The sequence below is a fragment of the Bidens hawaiensis genome, unplaced genomic scaffold (genome assembly GCF_021521415.1).
Source record: "Bidens hawaiensis isolate Kalapana, Puna unplaced genomic scaffold, B.hawaiensis_p1.1 tig00000055_1, whole genome shotgun sequence".
Lineage (NCBI taxonomy): Eukaryota > Viridiplantae > Streptophyta > Magnoliopsida > Asterales > Asteraceae > Bidens > Bidens hawaiensis.
Genome location: NW_027491016.1, coordinates 7,661,440 through 7,684,012, shown reverse-complemented (window position 1 = coordinate 7,684,012; position 22,573 = coordinate 7,661,440). Strand labels below are relative to the sequence as shown.

At 43.8% G+C, this 22,573-nt stretch overlaps 1 protein-coding gene across 1 annotated transcript; it reads left to right on the top strand.

Annotated features, from left to right (window-relative positions):
* Positions 1–7,038: 7,038 nt before the first annotated feature.
* LOC143535819 (peroxidase 12-like) lies at positions 7,039–21,680 on the top strand. Its single transcript, XM_077029990.1, has 3 exons — positions 7,039–7,293; positions 20,779–20,973; positions 21,059–21,680. The coding sequence occupies exons 1-3, from the start codon at positions 7,039–7,041 to the stop codon at positions 21,677–21,679; spliced, it is 1,071 nt and encodes a 356-aa protein (XP_076886105.1). The 3' UTR covers position 21,680.
* Positions 21,681–22,573: the final 893 nt, after the last annotated feature.

Here is a 22,573-nt window from a genome sequence, read left to right as displayed (position 1 = left end):
TCCTGATCTTCGGTCTCGAATGAACCAACCCATCTCTCTTTACGTGTGTGTTTTTGTTTGGTTTGTGTGTGTTGCTCGGATGTGTAATTATATATGTAGTCGTAGGAATTTGGAATCTAGTGAAACCGACCTTGTTTTTGGAGTGTTAGATTATTGAAAAGACGAATCAAATTCGAGATGAATTCAACAAAAAAAAGTGAAGCGTTGATTATATATGTTTTCGATTGAGTATATGAATAAAGTAGACGAATTTTAGATTCCTTTTGAAATGCATTAGAATATTTCATTTAGTATGCACATGAATAAACATTGTTTATTTGTAACAGGTCACATTTATAGGAATTATGTTTTAGACAACTATTTATAATATTGGTGGGCGAAGAAACACATGATCAAATTAGCTATGAAGATAAGTTCAATCCGAGTTCTATTGAAGGTGAACTTCCTTCGATTCAGATTTGGTTTGATGGTGAAGAGGTAGGTCCCAGCAGAGCCCAGTTGGACCCGCAAGACTCACCTTGAACAGGGACGTCTGCGCGACGACCAACTGCTCCAGCAGGACCCACCATGCTCAAAGAACCTTACGCGCAGTACGCCAGCTGTACCCGCAGGGAAAGCCTCCCAATGGTGAAGTACCCCGCCTGTTCCCGCAGCTGCGGATACAAGCCATCAGGGAAGGCTACCCGCACTAACAGCAAGGCTACACGCACAAGGCATTCGTTACTTCAGTTGTCACATGAAGGAATGAGCAAGGCGGGAACACTCCCGCCTAAATGAGCCAGTCCGTATGCTTCTGGAAGGTCTTTCGTACTATACCTACTAAGGTATGGACGGAACAGACAGTTTGACCAGAGCAGCCCATGAACTAATCACAGGGTGACAGCTCACCGACAACAATACGAGGAGGAGCACCCTCTAATACTGTTTGTCACTATTAGCCGCTGCCTACTCACCAACCCTTACGAGGGGACGTGCGCAGCCTACAGTTGGTGGAACAGTGCGTAGCCGGCAGTAAAGGAACAGTATACAGCCGACCTTGTTACTGTTGGCCGTAACCTATCCACCAACCAGCATGGCCTGTGCATACGTCCACTGTTGGTAGAACAGGAATACTATTCAGCCGGCTGTACCTGCTTGGAAACCTACCTTCGGCTATAAATACTACAACACCTGGGAAGGGTAAGGACATCATCTGATATCTCAATCTTATCTAGCAATCTCTTAATATACTCTTATATTCAGAGCAATCTAGTCTGATTCTCACGCCGGAGGGTGGTCACAAGGAGGAACCCCCCATTCTCAGTGACGAGCTTACGGTGTCTGTTTTGCAGGTCTCCTGAAGAACAACCTTCTCAGCTAGATCTCATCCGTGGGAAACATTACTTAACCCCCAGATTATCTATAATCTGTCCAGAGTTCACTTAGTGTTTCTTCATTGGCGCCATCCGTGCATAAAAGCTAGAACTATTTTAGTTTTTTCAAAATTTCTGAAGAAATGGTTAACGTTACTCCGGTCCAAAGGCCAGTAACCGACCAAGAAACCCCGGTAACCACAACCCCAGCAACTGGGGGGAACACCGGCGGTTACACAAATCTTACGAACACTACCCCGACTACACAAGCCGGGGCAAGTGCAGTAAATATTCCACTGGGGTTCACTGATGCCCAATTGGAAAAACGAACAAGGGCCCCTCGCCAAACACTAGATCAAGTGAAGGCGTGGGCCGAAGCACGTCAAAGAGAATTCCAAGCTGAATTGGATGAACGCTTGCGTTCAGCTCAACAGGCTGACGAATTCGGCAGTACTCGCCAACACCTCAATATGAGCAGTGAGTGCGAGTACTCAGACGACGAGAGGGAGTCCGATACCGACGCAAACCCTCGCCATAAGGCGAAAGGGAAGCGTAAGGAAACGGACGTCCAACCAAAAAGGAATTTTGGGGAAGGTTTTAAACCAACTGCAGAGAGAAACCCGCGTGACTTCTCCAAAACCTTTAGACCAACTGCTACAAATGCAGGAAAGTCAAAATTCGCAAGGGACATTGCGGAAGCAATCGCCCCGAGAAGTGCCAAACAGATGTCCAACATTGGCACTTATGATGGTCTATCCGACCCAGACGACCATTTGAACAGGTTCATTGCGGGGGCTACCGTCAGCAACTGGACGGAACCCACGTTGTGCTACATGTTCCAGATGACTCTGGTCGGAGCGGCCAGGGCATGGTTCGATCGTTTACCGGTCCACCACATATATGACTAGGCGGACTTTCAGAACAAGTTCAGCCAGCACTTCAGCCAACAGAGGAAGTACACTGAAGAACAGTGGACGATCCTCAACTGCGTGAGAGAGGAGGATGAATCTTTACTAGACTTCATCACCCGCTTCAACTCCAAAAAGCTAAGTCTCGGCAACATAAGTGAAGATCTGGTTCGCGCCGCTTTCATCCAAGGCGCCGAATACCCAGAACTTATCCGCACATTGACGGGTAAGGATGGCATGCCATCAACATGGGATGCCATCATGACGGCGGCAAAGCGCTTTGCCGAGACGGAAAAGCAACTGGGAAGGGATCTTCCCCAGAGTACACACCTCTACACGCAGAGGACAAGAGAGAACAATGTCCGGATCGCCCGGCAGAACAAAAAAAGGAAGCTAGGTATCTGGCAGTCAAGGGTAAACTTTGACACCTCATCCAGCTCTCGCCCTCTTGTTGGCGGAAGAAGTCACACACACCCTTCAAGCCAAAAGCACCGGTGGACGCCACTCACCAAAACGTCACGGAGATATTTGCCACTGAAAAGCTACCGTGGCCAAAAGCTCCAGCGATCCGGCACCGACCTAATGCGGATCAGAGCAAATCCTGTGACTTCCACGGGACAAAAGGTCATGGTACGGAAGAGTGTACATCCTTGAAAGACATTGTCGAAGCATTCGTTAAGGATGGAAGATTGGCACACCTGGTGGCATCAATCAAGAAGGGAGGACGGAACGACAACCGGTACCCGGGGCAACGGACGAAAGCCCGTCGACATCAGCATCAACATGGTTCATGGCAACATCAGAGGAAGAAAAAGGCGAACGCCAGAACCATGCGCATGGAAGGAAGCTGAGGTGCGCTTCCCGCGAGTGCCAGGAGGACCCAGCAAAGAAGGCCCTATCGTCATAAAAAGCCAGTTGGGGCACTACATCACTTCTCGCACTCTTGCTGACAACGGCGCCTCGTCAACGGTGATGTACAGGCAGTTCTTCGACAAGCTAGATGACGAAGACAAGGAGCGCCTGGAAACGATCTGCGCCTCGATGGAAGGGTTTGATGGCAGCACAAGCACCTCCCTGGGTATCCTATCTTTCCCCGTCACTCTTACAGATGGAAAACACTCCCGCACAGAAGATGTGGACTTTGTCGTGATGAGGAAGCCACACCACACTTACGACATTCTCTTCGGGAGAGACGGGATGGCAAGATTCAACGCCGTGGTATCCTCAGTCCACGGCATGATGGGATGGCCAACAGCTGAGGGTGTAGCGATGATCACCGGCATTCCCCAGGTATGCATCGCATCTGTCTCATCTAAACCCAAACCAAAGATGGCTAAACCAACCATCACCGAACCAGAAAGATGGGCCTTCAATGGCAAGTACCCTGACCAGGCCGTAACCATTGGCCCAACAATTGTTGACCCCACACGCACCTTACTTAAGCGCTTATTACAAAGGAACGCCGACATCTTCGCGTGGACACCAGCTGACATGACTGGTGTACCCCGGAGTAAGGCAGAGCATAAGCTCAAATGCGATCCGGCTGTCACACCGATCGTACAAAAGCGCAGAGTAATGGGGCCAGAACAAACTAACGCGTGTAGAACCCAAGTCAAGGAACTTCTTGACGCAGGCATCTTACGCGTTAGTAGATATCAAACTTGGGTTGCAAATCCCGTTATGGTACCGAAGAATGACAAACAATGGCGCATGTGCATAGATTTCAAAGATTTGAACAAAGCATGCCCCAAAGATTGTTATCCGTTACCTGAAATTGATCTTAAGGTGGATTCGTTGGCACCATTCCGCCTTAAATGCTTCCTGGACGCGTATAAGGGGTACCATCAAATCCACATGGCCGTTGATGATCAGGACAAAACCGCTTTTCGGACGCCCGATGGCACATTTTGTTATCAAATGATGCCATTCGGACTTAAGAATGCCGGGTCCACATACCAACGCCTGATGGACAAAGAGTTTCATTCCCAAATTGGGAGGAACTTGGAAGTCTACATGGATGACTTGGTCATCAAAAGCCCTGACCCAGAAGCGATGTTGAAAGACATCGAAGAAACTTTCAACACGCTCAGGAAGATAAACATGAAGCTCAACCCGAGCAAGTGTGCCTTTGGAGCGGAAGAAGGGAAGTTCTTGGGGGTCATCGTCACTAAAGATGGCTTCAGAGCGAACCCTGAAAAGGTCGAAGCCATTATCAAAATGGAATCACCTACTACCATCAAACAGGCTCAGACACTGAACGGACGACTAGTGGCACTTAATCGCTTTTTGGCAAACCACGCGGATAAGTCGTTCCCCTTCGTGTCAACGTTGAAAAACTGTTTGAAAAAAACGCACTTCCGCTGGACACCAGAAGCGGAAGCAGCTTTTCAGGAGATTCGGTCACGCTTGATCGAACTCCCAACACTCACAGCACCAGAAGCGGGAGAGGAGTTAATCCTATACCTTTCCGCAACTGATAGAGCAACCGGGGCAGTCCTGCTAGTAGAGCGATAAGGCATCCAGATGCCAATCTATTATGTCAGCTGTATCCTAACAGACGTAGAAACCCGGTACTCTACCCTCGAAAAATTAGTCTTAGCACTTTTACACGCCTCACGCAGGTTAAGACGATATTGAGAGTGTTTGAGTGACTATGAACCTCTTATTTTCAAGAAGTGTCTTTTATTTATTTATTTATATTTATAAAAGAGTAGTTAAATCTAATGGGTCAAACATATTGGGCTTCGGTCCAATTAGGACGTATCTGTACTCCATAGTTCTATACATTAGGAGAGAAGAAAATGATATATAATAAACTTGCATTAGTTAAAAATAGGTTATAGGTTGATTATAGAGTCATAACAATAAATCAAAAAGAGAATAATGTGATGCTCGCACTTTTTTATAAAAGTTCCTGAGTTGATACAATCTATGTATGTATGTATGTATGTACGATTGAATTTTTAAACTTAGATTAATAAACATCACATGTTCTTTAATAAACTAGTACATGAACCGAATAAGGTAACCAAGATCTAAATCATATAAATTGGTCAAAAGAGTTTTAAGTTTCTTTTTGTTGAAGCTACTAAACATCTAGAATGAGCATATACAACACTTTATTAAATACCAAATTCAAAAAGAAAAGAAAAGAAAAAAAGAAAAGAAAAGAAAAGAAAAGATATTAGCTTTTTTTTCTTTTTAGACTTGAATCTAAAACTAAGGTGGGAAGTTAAGTTGTCATATTAAAATTCCACCTACTTGTGATGCCAAATTTAGGTCAATCAAAAGGGACGGTAGTAACTTATCTAAGGGAAATGTGTAGTGTTCTTAGTTGTGAAAGAATGGAAATTTGTTTTGAAACAAATGTGTAGTATATTTTCCTTTTGTTTTAAATAAATGGTTTAAGGAACTCATGTGTTAAGAGAAGAAAGTAAGATGAGTTAAAAGAGTGTTTGTGTTTATGCTCGACAAGATTTTGATTACAAGAACGTACTGATGAGATTATAGTTTTATTAGAGGACTTGATGCTATCATCATCCGATCCTCAGTACTTTTTTTTGCTACTGGTGTGAACCCACACCATACAATATATTTAGATAAGTAAAAAAATGGATAATCCTAGTTGCGTGTCTAAGTTTTTTTGAAAACATTCTCTTTCTATATCAGCCTAGCATCAATATATGTTATACGAATGAAATCATAGTTGACGAATTTAGTACAAAAAATGTTATTTGAGTTTGAAATTTAGTAATAGAAAATTCACTAGTAAATAACATATCCAACTAATTAATGACGTGCTTATTAAGATTATTATTATATTAATTGTCCATCATTATGCACTTTTCCGAATAGATTTTAGCTACAATCATGCAAAGTCCAATACAGGAAGCTTGTACTTCAAAGTTTTTTGATTTATATTTGTTATATTAATTATTTGCAACGAAGCTTTAAAATTACATGAAAATATCACAACCTACCACGTGTCCGATCTCATAGTTTACCCGTCTTAATTAGTGACGTCAACATCCGACCCATTTCTCAATTACGAACCCACCGACGTGTCCAATAACATACTTGTATCAGTGTCAGATTAGAGTATTGTGATGGTACACTTCATTTTTAATTGAATACTTCTAAGAGAAGACAAGGAACATGGAATAATAATATGTTGTGAAAAAGCATGTAATAATATAAATGGCCAAAAAGTTCTTTATACCTGGCCGTAGGGAACCAATACAACGTGTTGTTGATATGTTACAATTTTATTTCTCTTTGTCTAATATAAATTCCAACAAAACTAAAAATTTCTTTTATGAAATTAAATCACCAACATGAAAATTCATATTAAATAGATGTAAAAAAAAATGAAAACCTTCAAACCAGTTTCTTCAACAATATCTTCAGCTGCATGAATCGAATGAAAGAAAACATTAGAGTTTTGTTAAGGTCTCATGTTTAAGACGGTTTTCTTAAAAAAAAAAATCCAATCAGTTTATTTATTACAGTGTTTCTTGTAATAAAAAAGTTAGCTTAAAAGTTTTTTACACTTTTACACTCACAACTCACAACTGTGCACGGTATAATATACATTTGAAAAAAACATGGCAAGACTATTTTATTGCAATGCAAATATAAATAAAAATATATAAAACATGGAATATGCTTAAAACCATAAATATATCTTTCACGTGGTAAAACTAAATGGCTATAAATACAAGCCATGAACCATAAAGCACCCATAGAGAGATAAGACTATAAGAGCCAATTAAGTAGCCATGGCCATGGCTTTTTTCTTCAAAGCTTCTTCAAGCATACCAACACTCATCTTTCTATTATTATCATGTAACCTTCTCAGAATATCAGAAGCTCAAAGGCCTGCGCCTGCACCGGGGCTGTCGTATACATTCTACCAGACTACCTGCCCTCGGCTCGAAACGATTATACGACAAAACCTTCAAACGGTGTTTGCTTCTGATATTGGCCAGGCTGCTGGCTTGCTTAGACTTCACTTCCATGATTGCTTCGTTCAAGTACGTCTGTTTTTGTTTTTATTAATTTAATTATGGCTCACGTTATTATTAAGAATTCTTAAATTTATTACCACAGTAAATAGTAAATATCCATTTTAGGGTTGAAAAGTTGAGATCTACAAGGACACTATTTAGCTCCCTTTAGAACCGGACCAAACTGGCTAATCAGACTATAAACTAGCTATCCAACCGGTCCATTTGAATCTAAGTCCGATGGGATTTGAACCGGTCAACCTAGCTATGAATCAAACCGGATGATTAGACCTAATAATTTCTATACTTATTAATTTATTTTTTAAATCTTTTTTACTGATTTGTTTAGTAGACTATATTTTATATATTTATGGATGCTACTTTTTTTTCTTCTAAAATTCACATCAAAACATAAAATGGATTTGTATTTATTTCAAAACAAATTACATATACACATATATAATGTCATTCTTCGCGGATTAGTAAAAAACCAATTTAATAACCTTTTCGATTATGAAATGAAAATCATTTTTCTAATGATAGCATAATTTCAAACCTTCCATAATTGATATTTGTTGTCCGATTCACCGCTTCTATTCGACTATTTGTTAGATTTTTTTTTCTAAATTTAGTACTCCTATCCAACCCCCCCCCCCCCCCCCCCCACCACAAATTAATTTTAAGTAAAAAAAGTTTGTTTAGATTGTGTGTAAGAAACACAGTAATTTACTAATTAATCCATATTATAACTTATTTTTATAATTGATAATACTAGTTGTTTGTTAAACAAAAATAATTCCAAATTATAATAACCGTAAAGATCATGAGTGCAATTAACATTTATAAATAGTAACTTATGTTAGCATGTCTCTTTAGGCCATAAGATAGACAAATCAATATTAAAACTACACTATTTTCACGACTAATAGCATATATCTGTTACACACTTGTCTAATAGGATGCTCAATTTTTATGATTTTATTTATCTATTTCATACTTTTATATATATATATATATATATATATATATATATATATATATATATATATATATATTTGATTTTATTCATGCCATCTAGACCTAGACCTTAGCATACTTGAGTTCTAGGCATAAGAATTTACTTTTAATTGGTTCATAGTTTTTTTTTTTTTTTTTTTTTTTTTTTGCGGGAATAGCATTTGGAACAACCTTCAATACCTGAGTGAGACAGGATGCCAACTTTCCATACTGATCTGTGATATGATGTCAATCGTCAATACTGATTTTGACACTTCAAGACTGACTCACCAAATATTACCATCAAGGAGGAAACCCATATGGGAAAACCCCATTAAGTCAGGTTTCGACCTTGAAACCATAAGACCATAAGCGTTAATCATCAGCCCATGCTATTAAACTAAAAAACCAATTGCTTGGTTCATGGTTCTAATATCATTTATTTATTTGACTAAATAAGTTCCGTCGATTTTGTATGTTTTATCTTTGTCCCACATGGACTATTAATTATGTTACTAGATACATCTCATTAATAAAGATAAGGAATCTAAATTGGGCAAGAGAGATTAATTGCTTATGGGTAAATGATCTAGGAGAGTGAAAGACTTTTAATATTATCTTGCTCATGGATATGGGCAATAGATGAATTCATGTCAATTGTGAGTTTAGAAGTATATATCACATCATTATAATATATCTAATTATTTTACTCAAAAGTATGTACATTAATACCATAATAAGTACTTTGATGTTTACAATCAACCTAAGACACTAATTAGTTATTGGTCCGGTGTTGTTATAACTTAGAATACTTTAATCTTGTTAGTACTACTACTACATTAATATACATGCTAGTGTTTGCAAGTGTTTTGACGTAGAAAACACTAGCAAACAATTTATAAATATAGATTTTGATAAAAGATTAGAGGCTGAGATGATTAAACGTGGAAGTTACATGTTACCTTAGATCAACTTGAAAAGTCACACCTTGACCCCCCATAATAAATATGGATAATAACTAAGGTTCAGTCTTTGATTGAAGGGAAACATTGGTGAATTCAAAAAATTTTTTACCCTAGAAAATTCTTCTTACGAAAATATATATTTAACTGTTAAAAAAAGATTTTTTTTGTTAATTACCATAGCCCATATTCCATAACAAGAAAATAACATTTCAAGTACTCAGTTAGAATCAAATTCTAAAGTCACATACATACAAAACTATAACATGCAAATCACATGTCAAAATAAAAATACTTATGAAGTATACTTTCTTTTTAATCTATGTAATAATAGCATATTAAAAAAATTGATAATTTAGAAACTATTTGTCAAGTATCACTGAAACTTGGTCATCAAAGATTGTCTTGCGATCTTCTTATCCCTTTAAATTTATTGTGTGAGAAATCTTCTTCGCATGAAATTATAGTCTTAAATGCTTAGAGCGCCTCCAATGTTAAAGACGTGACAAATCTGAGGACGTTCACTCGTAGAAGATGGTCTTTAAAATACTAAGTAAATAAAAAAAAGGGTTAATGAAGAGGTAGGTCCCAGCAGAGCCCAGTTGGTCCCGCAAGACTCACCTTGAACAGGGACGTCTGCTCAAAGGCCATCTGCTCCAGCAGGACCCACCATGCTCAGAGAACCTTACGCGCAGTACGCAAGCTGTACACGCAGGGAAAGCCTCCCAATGGTGAAGTACCCCGCCTGTTCCCGCAGTTGCGGATACAAGCCATCAGGGAAGGCTACCCGCAGACAGCAGGGCTACACGCACAAGACAATAGCTACTTCAGTAGTCACATGAAGGAATGAGCAAGGCGGGAACAATCCCGCCAAAATGAGCCAGTCCGTATGATTCTGAAAGATCTTTTGTACTATACCTACCAAGGTATGGATAGGACAGACAATCTGACCAGAACAGCCCATGAGCCAATCACAGGGTGACAGCTCACCGACAACAGTACGAGGAGGAGCACCCTCTAGTACTGTTTGTCACTATTAGCCGCTGCCTACTCACCAACTCTTACTGAGGGGCGTACGCAGCCTACAGTTGGTAGAATAGTGTTACTGTTGGCCGTAACCTATTCACCAACCAGCATGGCCTGCATATAATCCACAGTAGGTGGGACGTGCATAATCTACAGTTGGTGGAATAGTGCAGCCGACTTTGTTACTGTTGGCCGTAACCTATCCACCAACCAGTATGGCCTGTGCATAGTCCACTGTTGGTAGAACAGGAATACTATTCAGCCGGCTGTACCTTCTAGGAAACCTACCTTCGGCTATAAATACTCCAACATCTTGGAATGGTAAGATCATCTGATATCTCAATCTTATCTAGCAATCTCTTAATATACTCTTATATTCAGAGCAACCTAGTCTGATTCTCACGCCGGAGGGTGGTCACAAGGAGGAACCCCCCCCCCCTTCTCAGTGACGAGCTTACGGTGTCTGTTTTGCAGGTCTCCTGAAGAACAGCCTTCTCAGCTAGATCTCATCCGTGGGAAACATTACTTAACCCCCAGATTATCTATAATCTGTCCAGGGTTCACTTAGTGTTTCTTCATTGGCGCCATCCGTGCATAAAAGCTAGAACTAATTTAGTTTTTTCAAATTTTCTGAAGAAATGGTTAACGTTACTCCGGTCCAAAAGCCAGTAACCGACCAAGAAACCCCGGTAACAACCCCAGCAACTGGGGGGAACACCGGCGGTTATACAATCCTTTCGAACACTACCCCGACTACCCAAGCCGGGGCAAGTGCAGTAAATATTCCACTGGGGTTCACCGATACCCAGCTGGAAAAACGAACGAGGGTCCCTCGCCAAACACTAGATCAAGTGAAGGCGTGGGCCAAAGCACGTCAGAAAGAGTTCCAAGCTGAATTGGACGAACGCTTGCGTTCAGTTCAACAGGCTGACGAATTCGGCAGTACTCGCCAACACCTCATTATGAACAGCGAGGGCGAGTACTCGGACGACGAGAGGGAGGAGTCCGATACCGACGCAAACCCTCGCCATAAGGCGAAAGGGAAGCGTAAGGAAACGGACTCCCAGCCAAAAAGGAATTTTGGGGAAGCCTTTAAACCAACAAATGCGGAGAGAAACCCGCGTGACTTCTCCAAAACCTTTAGACCGACTGCTACGAATGCAGGAAAGTCAAAATTTGCAAGGGACATTGCGGAAGCAATTGCCCCGAGAAGTGCCAAACAAATGTCCAACATTGGCACTTATGATGGTCTATCCGACCCAGACGACCATTTGAACAGGTTCATTGCAGGGGCTACCGTCAGTAACTGGACGGAACCCACGTGGTGTTACATGTTCCAGATGACTCTGGTCGGAGCAGCCAGGGCATGGTTCGATCGTTTACCGGTCCACCACATATATGACTGGGCGGACTTTCAGAACAAGTTCAGCCAGCACTTCAGCCAGCAGAGGAAGTATACTGAAGAGCAGTGGACGATCCTCAACTGCGTTAGAGAAGAGGATGAATCTTTACTAGACTTCATCACCCGCTTCAACTCCAAGAAGCTGAGTCTGGGCAACGTAAGTGAAGATCTTGTTCGCGCCGCTTTCATCCAGGGCGCCGAGTACCCAGAGCTTATCCGCACATTGACGGGTAAGGACGGCATGCCATCCACATGGGATGCCATCATGACGGCAGGCAAGCGCTTTGCCGAGACGGAGAAGCAGCTGGGAAGAGATCTTCCCCAGAGTACACACCTCTACACGCAAAGGGCAAGGGAGAACAACGTTAGGACCGCCCGGCAGAACAAAAAGAGGCGGCTAGGTATTTGGCAGTCAAGGGTAAACTTTGACACCTCATCCAGCTCTCGCCCTCTTGTTGGCGGAAGAGACAACACACACCCTTCAAACCGAAAACACCGGTGGACGCCACTCACCAAGAGCGTCACGGAGATATTTGCCACGGAAAAATTGCCATGGCCAAAAGCCCCATTGATCCGGCAGAAACCTAATGCGGATCAAAGCAAATCCTGTGATTTCCACGGGACAAAGGGTCATGGTACTGAAGAGTGCACATCCTTGAAGGATATTGTTGAGACATTTGTCAATGATGGAAGACTTGCACATCTCGTGGCATCAATCAGGAAGGGAGGAAGGAATGACAACCGGTACAAAGGTAACGGACGAAAGCCCGTCGACATCAGCATCAACATGGTTCATGGCAAGGTCGGAGGAAGAAAAAGACGAGTGACAGAACCATGCGCGTGGAAGGAAGCTGAGGTGCGCTTCTCGCGAGTGCCAGGAGGCCCCAGCAAAGAAGGCCCCATCGTCATCAAAAGCCAGCTGGGGCATTACATCACTTCCCGCACTCTTGTTGACAACGGCGCTTCGTCGACAGTGATGTACAGGCAGTTCTTTGACAAGCTGGATGATGAAGACAAAGAACGCTTGGAAACGGTCTACGCTTCAATGGAAGGGTTTGACGGCAGCACAGAAACCCCCCTGGGTATCCTATCTTTCCCCGTTACTCTTACCGATGGGAATCATTCACGCACAGAAGACGTGGATTTTGTCGTGATGAGAAAGCCACACCACACGTACGACATCCTATTCGGAAGAGACGGGATGGCAAGATTTAACGCCGTGGTATCTTCAGTCCACGGCATGATGGGATGGACAACAGCTGAGGGTGTAGCGATGATCACTGGCATTCCCCAGGTATGCATCGCATCTGTCTCATCTAAACCCAAACCGAAAATGGCTAAACCAACCATCACCGAACCGGAAAAATGGGCCTTCAATGGCAAATACCCCGACCAGGCCGTTACCATTGGACCAACAATCGTTGATCCCACCCGCACCTTACTCAAACGCTTACTGCAGAAAAACGCTGACATCTTTGCGTGGGCACCAGCTGACATGACTGGTGTACCCCGAAGTAAGGCGGAGCATAAGCTCAAGTGCGATCCGGCTGTTACGCCAGTCGTACAAAAGCGCAGAGTAATGGGGCCTGAACAAACTAACGCGTGTAGAACCCAAGTCAAGGAACTCCTTGACGCAGGCATCATACGCGTTAGTAGATATCAAACATGGGTTGCAAATCCCGTAATGGTACCGAAGAATGACAAACAATGGCGCATGTGCATAGATTTCAAATATTTGAACAAAGCATGCCCCAAAGATTGTTATCCGTTACCAGAAATTGATCTTAAGGTGGATTCGTTGGCACCATTTCGCCTTAAATGCTTCTTGGATGCGTATAAGGGGTACCATCAAATCCACATGGCCGTAGATGACCAGGACAAAACCGCATTTCGGACGCCCGATGGTACATTTTGTTATAAAATGATGCCATTCGGACTTAAGAATGCAGGGTCCACGTACCAACGACTGATGGACAAAGAGTTTCATGCCCAAATCGGGAGAAACTTGGAAGTCTATATGGATGATTTGGTCATCAAAAGCCCCGAGCCAGAAGCGATGTTGAAAGACATTGAAGAAACTTTCAACACGCTTAGAAAGATAAACATGAAGCTCAACCCGAGCAAGTGTTCATTTGGGATGGAAGAAGGGAAGTTCTTGGGAGTCATTGTTACTAAAGATGGCTTCAGAGCGAACCCTGAAAAGGTCGAAGCCATTGTTAAAATGGAATCACCTACCACCATCAAACAGGCTCAGACACTGAATGGACGACTAGTCGCACTTAATCGCTTTTTGGCAAACCATGCGGATAAGTCGTTTCCTTTCGTGTCAACATTGAGAAACTGCTTAAAGAAAACGCACTTCCGCTGGACACCAGAAGCGGAAGCAGCTTTTCAGGAGATTCGGCCACGCCTGATCGAACTCCCAACACTTACAGCACCACAAGCGGGAGAGGAGTTAATCCTATACCTTTCCGCAACAGATAGAGCAACCGGGGCAGTCCTGCTAATAGAACGAAAAGGCATCCAGATGCCAATCTATTATGTTAGCCGTGTACTAACAGACGTAGAAACCCGGTACTCTACCCTCGAAAAATTGGTCTTAGCACTTATACACGCTTCACGCAGGTTAAGACGATATTTCCAGGGCCACCCAATCACCATTCTCACCAACTTTAAACTCTCAAACGTTCTAGGCAAACCCGAATTAACGGGACGTCTAGCCAAATGGGCAATTGAATTGGGAGAATATGCAATTAAGTACAAGCCAAGACCAGCCATAAAAGGCCAGGTCATGGCCGATTTTATTGCAGAAGTCCCCGCTTCGCGGGAGAAAGAGTGCCAAGAGGAGGCTCAACCCTCCCCAGCACAGGACATCAATGATGTCTGGCGACTCTACACTGATGGAGCAGCCAATAACGAGGGTTCAGGCGCAGGGTTAAAATTAACCAACCCAGCAGGCCAAGAATATACTTACGCTATTCGGTTGGATTTTCCAAGTACGAATAACGAAGCCGAATATGAAGCATTCTTGGCCGGATTGAGAATTGCGCGTAAGATGGGAGTGAAAAACTTGGAAGCCCACGTGGATTCCATGCTGGTGGCCAACCAAATAAATGGGACGTACACGGCTGTGAACGACACTATGGCCCTGTACCTCGCCCAGGCAAAAACCCTTATGCGTGATTTTAATGATTGTAAAGTCATACACGTCAAGCGCAGCGAAAACAAATCTGCGGATGCGTTAAGCAAGCTTGCATCACTAGCCTTCACCCACTTGGGAAAGGACATCCGCATTGAACTCCTCGAAGCACCATCAGTCCCGCACAAGGAAATTTGTGTCATCCAAACCGGTACAGAAACGTGGATGACACCAATAATAAATTACCTTGCAGCAGGAACACTACCAGAGTCAAAAACACAGGCAAGAAAACTATGCTGTAAAGCACTGAATTATCAACTCGTCAATGACATCCTTTACAGACGTAACTTTCTTGGCCCACTCTTAAGATGCGTGGACAACCAAGATGCTGACTACCTCCTAAGGGAGGTACACGAAGGCATCTGTGGAGTACACGCAGGTCCCCGCGCTGTTGTAGCCAAGCTAAACAACGCGGGATACTTTTGGCCGGGGATGCATACAGATGCACTGGCATACATCAGAAAATGCAGGTCTTGCCAGCTTTACGCACCCAACACGCACCGCCCGAAGAATGAACTGGTTCCAGTCACTTCTTCATGGCCATTTCAGAAGTGGGCCATCGATGTGACAGGCCCATTTCCTACAGCAGCAGGAAATGTTCAGTTCCTAGTGGTAGCCATCGACTACTTCACCAAGTGGATAGAAGCAAAACCTTTAGCCCAAACAACCGCGAAACATATCAAAAAATTTATTTGGGAATTTATTATTTGTCGTTTTGGACTTCCACAGAATTTGGTGAGCGATAACGGCACCAACTTTGCTGACAAGAAGCTACAACAGTGGCTAAAAGAACTTCAAATCACCCACACCTTTACCTCAGTGGCACACCCGCAAGGTAATGGTGAGGTGGAAAGAGCAAATAAGAGCATTGTCGAAGGCATCAAGAAGAGACTATCGGAACACAGATCCGGCTGGGTGGACGAGCTTCCGCACGTCCTTTGGGCAAACAGAACGCTGAAGAAGGCCAGTACGGGAGAAACCCCGTTCAGCCTCACTTATGGCACTGAAGCCATGGTCCCGGTCGAAATTGGTCTACCCTCACCAAGGGTCTTGAGTCAGCCAGAAGACAATGATGCGTAAAGACGGTTGGATCTTATGCTAACCGAGGAACGCAGAGACTTAGCCGCAGTGCGTGAAGAGAACTACAAACGACAAATGCAAAAGTACTACAACACACGGGTAAAACTCTGCAACTTCAATATAGGAGACTACATACTGCGTAACAACGAGGCTTCAAACCAAGAGCGCCCGGGAAAGCTGGCCCCGGTCTGGGAAGGGCCATACATTATCAAAGAAATCCTGGGAAAGGGCGCATACCGGCTCGAAAGGCTCGATGGCACTCCCATCCCAAGAACATGGAATGGAGCTCAATTACGCAAATGTTATATGTAGATCAATTCCAAAACTTGTAAAGAAAAGGCCTAGAGCCACTTCTAATGGAAATGATTCTCCTTTCATAATGTGTTTACCTTTATACTTATGAACTTCCCACTGGTGCCGGTATTTACCGCATAAACGGGAAGAAGTAAGTCGTTACGTGTGGAAGGCGGCAAAACCCGCATAAACACAACGTTAAAAATAAGGGAAACACGCAGGTCAGATGTAAGTAAAGTTTAGCCATCCTTGTAAATGCAAGTGACGGTCTTACCCGCACAATCACGAACAAGGAAGCAAAACTTCAACCTATCATCTACCACGTTCAAAGGTTATCCTAAAAAAAAAAAAAAAAAAAAAAAAAAGATGAGGAAAACCTACACGCAGGTCAGATATGGGTAAAGTTTAGCCATCCTACTAAGTGCAAGTGACGGTCATACCCGCACAATCACGAAAGAGGAAGCAAAACTTCACACCTATTATCTACCACGTTCAAAGGTTAACTTATCCTCAAATAAGGTAAACCTACACGCAGGTCAGATGGTAAAGTTTAGCCATCCTACTACGTGCAAGTGACGGTCCTACCCGCACAATCACGGAAGAGGAAGCAAAACTTCACACCTATCTACCACGTTCAAAGGTTAACTTATTCTAAACACTTGGAAAATTGCTAATTTAAACTTAAGTATGTAAGTCATATAACGTTTATAAAGCAAGGAATCCAATGAATCAAGCGGTCTTAGCCGCGCAAAGATTTACATTTCATAAATATTCGTTACAAGAATGGCCGGGTAACTACCCGCCTACAAGAAAGTAAATCTATACAAACTAAATCTATCCTAGCAGCGGGAAGGGATCTTCAGGATCAGGCTTCAGGGCCACTTCCACTTGGACCAGCGCCGTCAGTAGAGCGTGGCTGTTCAAGGTAAGCCTTAAGGATAGGTAGCCCGTCATCAGCAGCAGCAATTTCATTCACCTTCTCCACCACCGGATGCGGGAAGGCGGCGTATTGATTTACTGCTTGGTCATATATGGCTTCGGTATCTACATTGTACAAAGGGAAGTTGGATGGCGGGACGCCTTTCTCAACAAACCCTAGACCAAGCAGGAAGCCGACCCGTTCCCCATCCTCGTGAGAAGCGTTGAGGGCTGCGCTCATTGCATCGTCGTAAGATGTCTCTGAGAAGACCCGATGCACAACCTACATAAGAAAATATACAAGTGTCAGCACCCTATCTACAAAGAAAAGCGTGAAGACATGAAGATAGACATACCTGAGACAACGCTTCTCGAAGAAGCCATTCCTTGGCAACCAGAGCTTCTTTAAGGGCGGCTTGAGCTTGGGTGCAGGCGCGTTCGGCTTCGCTTTTGTTAAGGTTGGCAAGTAGCACTTCCTTTGCGGCAGCCTCTTCGACGCCCTTAAGCTTCCGCTCGGTATGGTCAAGCACGCCCCTCTGGTCCAAGATCTCCGGGAGCTTCTTGGCATCTTCCATCGCCAAGGCATCATGAGCACGTTGGAGAGCCTCTAATTTGGCCTTGAGCTCCTCGTTCTCCATGCGTAAAGGCTCAGCAACGGTTTCAGCCTTGGTGGCCCTCTCGGTCGCGTTCCTCGCAGTCTCCTTAGCTAGCCGAAGCTGTTCGTTAACAGCATGGGCAGCCTTGGAGCGGGCCTCGACTCGCGCTTGAACCTCAACCTCGAGGGCCTTGAAGGCCTTCTCCTTCTCCGCAGCAGCTGCGGACAGCTTTTGGTTCTCCTCCCGAAGAGCCCGCGCTTGAGATACTTCCTTGGCGCGAGCTGCTTTCAACTTGTCGTTTTCACGACAAAGCAGCTCGACGCGCGGCTGCATCCGGGCTTGGAGAACCCGAAGCTCGTTGGTTAGCCTACCCTCCTGGTAGCTAGCCATGGCTTCCCCCAACGCACCATGGGGAGCAGCGTGGCGAGCCCATTCCACGCACTCCACAGGGGTACGAAGGGTTGTTCCTCGGCGTATGTTCCATCGCGGAACATACACTTCATTGGAATCCGACACTGCAGAAAACAAAAAGCAGTTAGGAAAAGATGATAAAACATATATAGAAAAATGGGCCAAAAGAACCCTACGCACCTGTAGGGTCAATTACAGGCCGATAGCCGCCGAACCCATCACCTGAACCCAATGGAAATCCGTCCAAGAGGTCAGGCAGATGGGAAGGTGGCGGAAAGATGCGAGAAGCCCCACGCGTACCTGAGGGACCGGCCGTCGTTGCCGATGACGGGGGCATGGTAGCAGCCGCCGTGGTCGCTGCCGCAGAATCCGCGGCAAAAGTAACCGCCGGTTCTGTGAAGGATGCTGTAAAAATCGCACTCACAGCCGGCGGTGACGTCATCTCGGCTGGAACAGTCGGCTCAGAATGAGCAACTGAACCAGCGGAAGCAGGCGCAGGCGCCTGGGTCGACGCCTCAGGTAGGCTGACCAAGCCTACCGTCATTGGCGGAGAGGTAGTACTCGGCCCCTCACCCTGGAATGCGCCAACATCCACACCTGCGTAAAGAAGAAAAGTGTTAAAAGACGGAAGATTAAACTACGAAGATAAAAGCCAACAGAGTTGTACTTACGGGTTTTTTTGAGCTTGAACGTACGGACGGGCGGGGACGAACCCGATGGAGCCGGTCTCTTGATGCCGGTCACCGTCGTCGTCATTGGTTCTCCGGAGGTAACAGTCGTAGCCTCCGGAACAGTGGTCTTCTCACCACCGGGGTTCCCCGCCACCTCTTCACTATCTGACTCAGTGTCAGATAGGAGCACTGGATCGGCTGTGGAGGCCGCCTTCTCCTTCCCTTTCCCGCCGGCAGCCCTCTTCTTCCGCACTAACGGAGGACCATCTGCGGATTCCTCAGAAGAAGACAGGATGTCAGGAATTCCAGCAGCGGGTACAGCACTGAGGGGTGGAGGAGAGAATAACGCCTTACCTGGCCGCCGGTGGCTCAGGATCTCGTGGCCCAGCGGATAGACCTCCACAAACCGATCCGCTGTTTGCTCCAGGATGGGCAACTCGTTCTCGTCAAGAGCACGAGTACCCACCCGCACGGGACCGTCAGCTTCCCGCGGGTACAGGAGCGACTCCAAATTGTTCCCCTCTGAAAGAAAAGAAACAGTTAGAAGACAAACTCATATCAGCAAGAAAGACAAGACATACCATAAGGAGTAGAGTTCAAACCGTATTCGAGAAGGATGGGAACCTGAGACGCCTCCTTCCATACTCGGCTCATCCCCAGCATCACCATCCCGGACTCCGCAAACCGGTAAACCGGAGATTGGACCCGGGATATCTTCGCAAACCATTCCGCCTCTTGGTAGTTGGTGGCGTGGTGGCTCGGAATTGCTTGGCCATTTTTAAACTTCATGGCAATGGGGATGGCGCGGCCAGAAATGTAGAAGAACTCCCGCTTCCACGATCGGAGACTGCGCTCGGTCGCGCAAATCTTCAAACCCTTGATCCGGGTTGTCAGGGTGTACCACCCCTGGATGCACCTCCAAGTATAGAAGGTCATCAGGCGGTCCACATAGGGCTCAATGCCCAGAATCCGGCACACCCACTCGAAATGGCGAATCTTGGCGATCGCCATAGGGTGCAACTCGGTCAGATGAACACCATGCCTCTCAAGGACACGGTAAACAAACTTTGTCAATGGGAACCTAAGATTCCCATAGACAAAGAATGCTGCATAAACCCCGATCTTGCCTCTGGGGGCATCGTACACGGTCTGATGGGGTTAATATCTAAGGGTGCGTTCGTTTCACGGAATGAAATGAAATGGGAATTGGAATTTGCATAGGATTTGGAATTGGAAGGATTTGGATTTGGATTTGGATTTGGAATCTAAACATTCCAATGGGAATTGCAATTTGAAGGAATTGAAATCTCATTCCATTCTTGATGTGTTCGTTTGAGAAAGAAATTGGAATCGGGGTTTTTTTTTTAACGAGAACAACGGCGGAAACATTTTAGTTTTTTTACTTTTTTTGTTTTCGATTTATTTTTTGAGTTATGAATTTTTTATTATTATTTTTGAATATTTTTTGAGGGGTCGTTAAAAAAAATATACTCGAGAAAAGATTCCAACGAATTCACTTGAAATCCTCCACATTTTGGAAGGATTTAGAATCCCTTGATTTGAATGAATTGAATTCCAATTTCAATTCCTTGACAACCGAACACACCATTTTAGATTCCCATGAATTAAGATTCCAATTCTAATGAAACGAACACGCCATGTCATGGGATTTTAATTCCAATTTCTTTGAATTCCCACGAATTCTGTGAAACGAACGCGCCCTAAAATTAATAAAACACAAACAATAGAAGATACTGTTGGAAAAAAAAACACTCTAACGGTTATGTAGCAAGTATCTCTTTTCCTGATTTTTTAAAAATGAGGGATAATTTCTAAACGTATTAAATGTATCAAATAATCGTGAATAATTTTAAAAAGATAATCATAAGTGTTGAAAATGTTATCCATACAATTGTTTTTTGATATAAGTGAAAGCTAATATAGTTAATGATGCTAGGGTTGTGATGGTTCGGTGTTGCTGGATGGTTCAGCTAGCGGACCAAGTGAAAAAGATGCACCACCAAACTTGACCTTAAGAGCACAAGCATTTGTCATCATTGAAAATCTTCGTAGGCTTGTCCACAATGCGTGTAACCGAACCGTCTCGTGTTCTGATATTACTGCTCTAGCTGCTCGTGATGCGGTATTCTTGGTAAGATATTAATTAGTGTCACTTTTTATATACTTGGTCACTATTAAAATCAAGCTAACGTGTTACTAATTTCTACATGATGTAGTCGGGTGGTCCTAACTACAGCATACCATTAGGAAGGCGTGACGGACTCACCTTCGCTACAAGAAATGCCATGCTAGCCAACCTTCCTCCACCCTCAGCAAACACGACTACCTTATTGAACTCCCTTGGCCAAAAAGAGTTCACTCCCACCGATGTAGTAGCGCTCTCTGGTGGCCACACCATCGGGATATCCCATTGTACCTCTTTCACCCCTCGGCTCTACCCATCCCGAGATCCAACCATGGACCAAACATTTTTCAACAATCTAAGAACAACATGCCCCACCGCAAACTCCACAAACACCACCTTCATGGACATCCGGTCCCCTAATGTGTTCGACAATAAATATTATGTTGACCTCATGAACCGCCAGACGCTTTTCACCTCAGACCAAGACTTGTACACAGATAGCAGGACTCGAAGCATTGTCACAAACTTTGCGGTTAACCAAACACTCTTTTTTGAAAACTTTATTAATGCAATGACAAAGATGGGACAATTGAGTGTGTTGACAGGCACGCAAGGGGAGATACGTTCAAATTGCTCGCGTATAAATTCAAACGACTTGTTTATGTTTCCCGACATGGAAAACAATCAAGACGAGAAGGTGACATCGTATTAGGCGTATTTATGAATCACTTCGTCGAAATAATGTGTAAGATCTCGTGAAATGATGTACGTTTATGAGTGATTGTGTATTTGTACTGTTGCTATTTGTGAATATTTAGTATCTTGTGGCCTTAAATAAATGGTACGAGGTTTTTTTTATGGTCAGTTTTGGGCTCATTAGACACGTTACTGGCCCATTTAAAAGTTCATGTTTGGGCCAAGCTTAAATTGTAGTAATACTACACTACTTCTTACCCTACTCAGACCTACCATAGTTTTGTTATTTGTGAGATTTACTGAGTATGATGATAATGATGACTACACTAGTACGCTGCACAAAAAAACTATACTATATATTATTACGATAAATTTAAAAACATTATTATAATAAAGTATATTATTTAAAAGTTTGTAAGTACCTTCAAATGAAATCCGATATTTACATGAATTTAAAAACAGTACTATCAATGCTATCAAATGACAACCACATTTGGACTGCTGGAAAATTGTGAGGTTAAAGAAAAATTTAACCATCTAAACACAAATACACAATAAAAAGTTAACACAAATACAAAAAATTTAACCCTTTAAAAACAGTACTATCATCACACACTTATTACTAAATGAAGAGGTAGGTCCCAGCAGAGACCAGTTGGTCCCGCAAGACTCACCTTGAATAGGGACGTCTGCGCAAAGGCCTTCTGCTCCCGCAGGACCCACCATGCTCATAGAATCTTACGCGCAGTACGCAAGCTGTACACGCAGGGAAAGCCTCCCAATGGTGAAGTACCCCGCCTGTTCCCGCAGTTGCGGATACAAGCCATCAGGGAAGGCTACCCGCAGACAGCAGGGCTACACGCACAAGGCAATAGCTACTTCAGTAGTCACATGAAGGAATGAGCAAGGC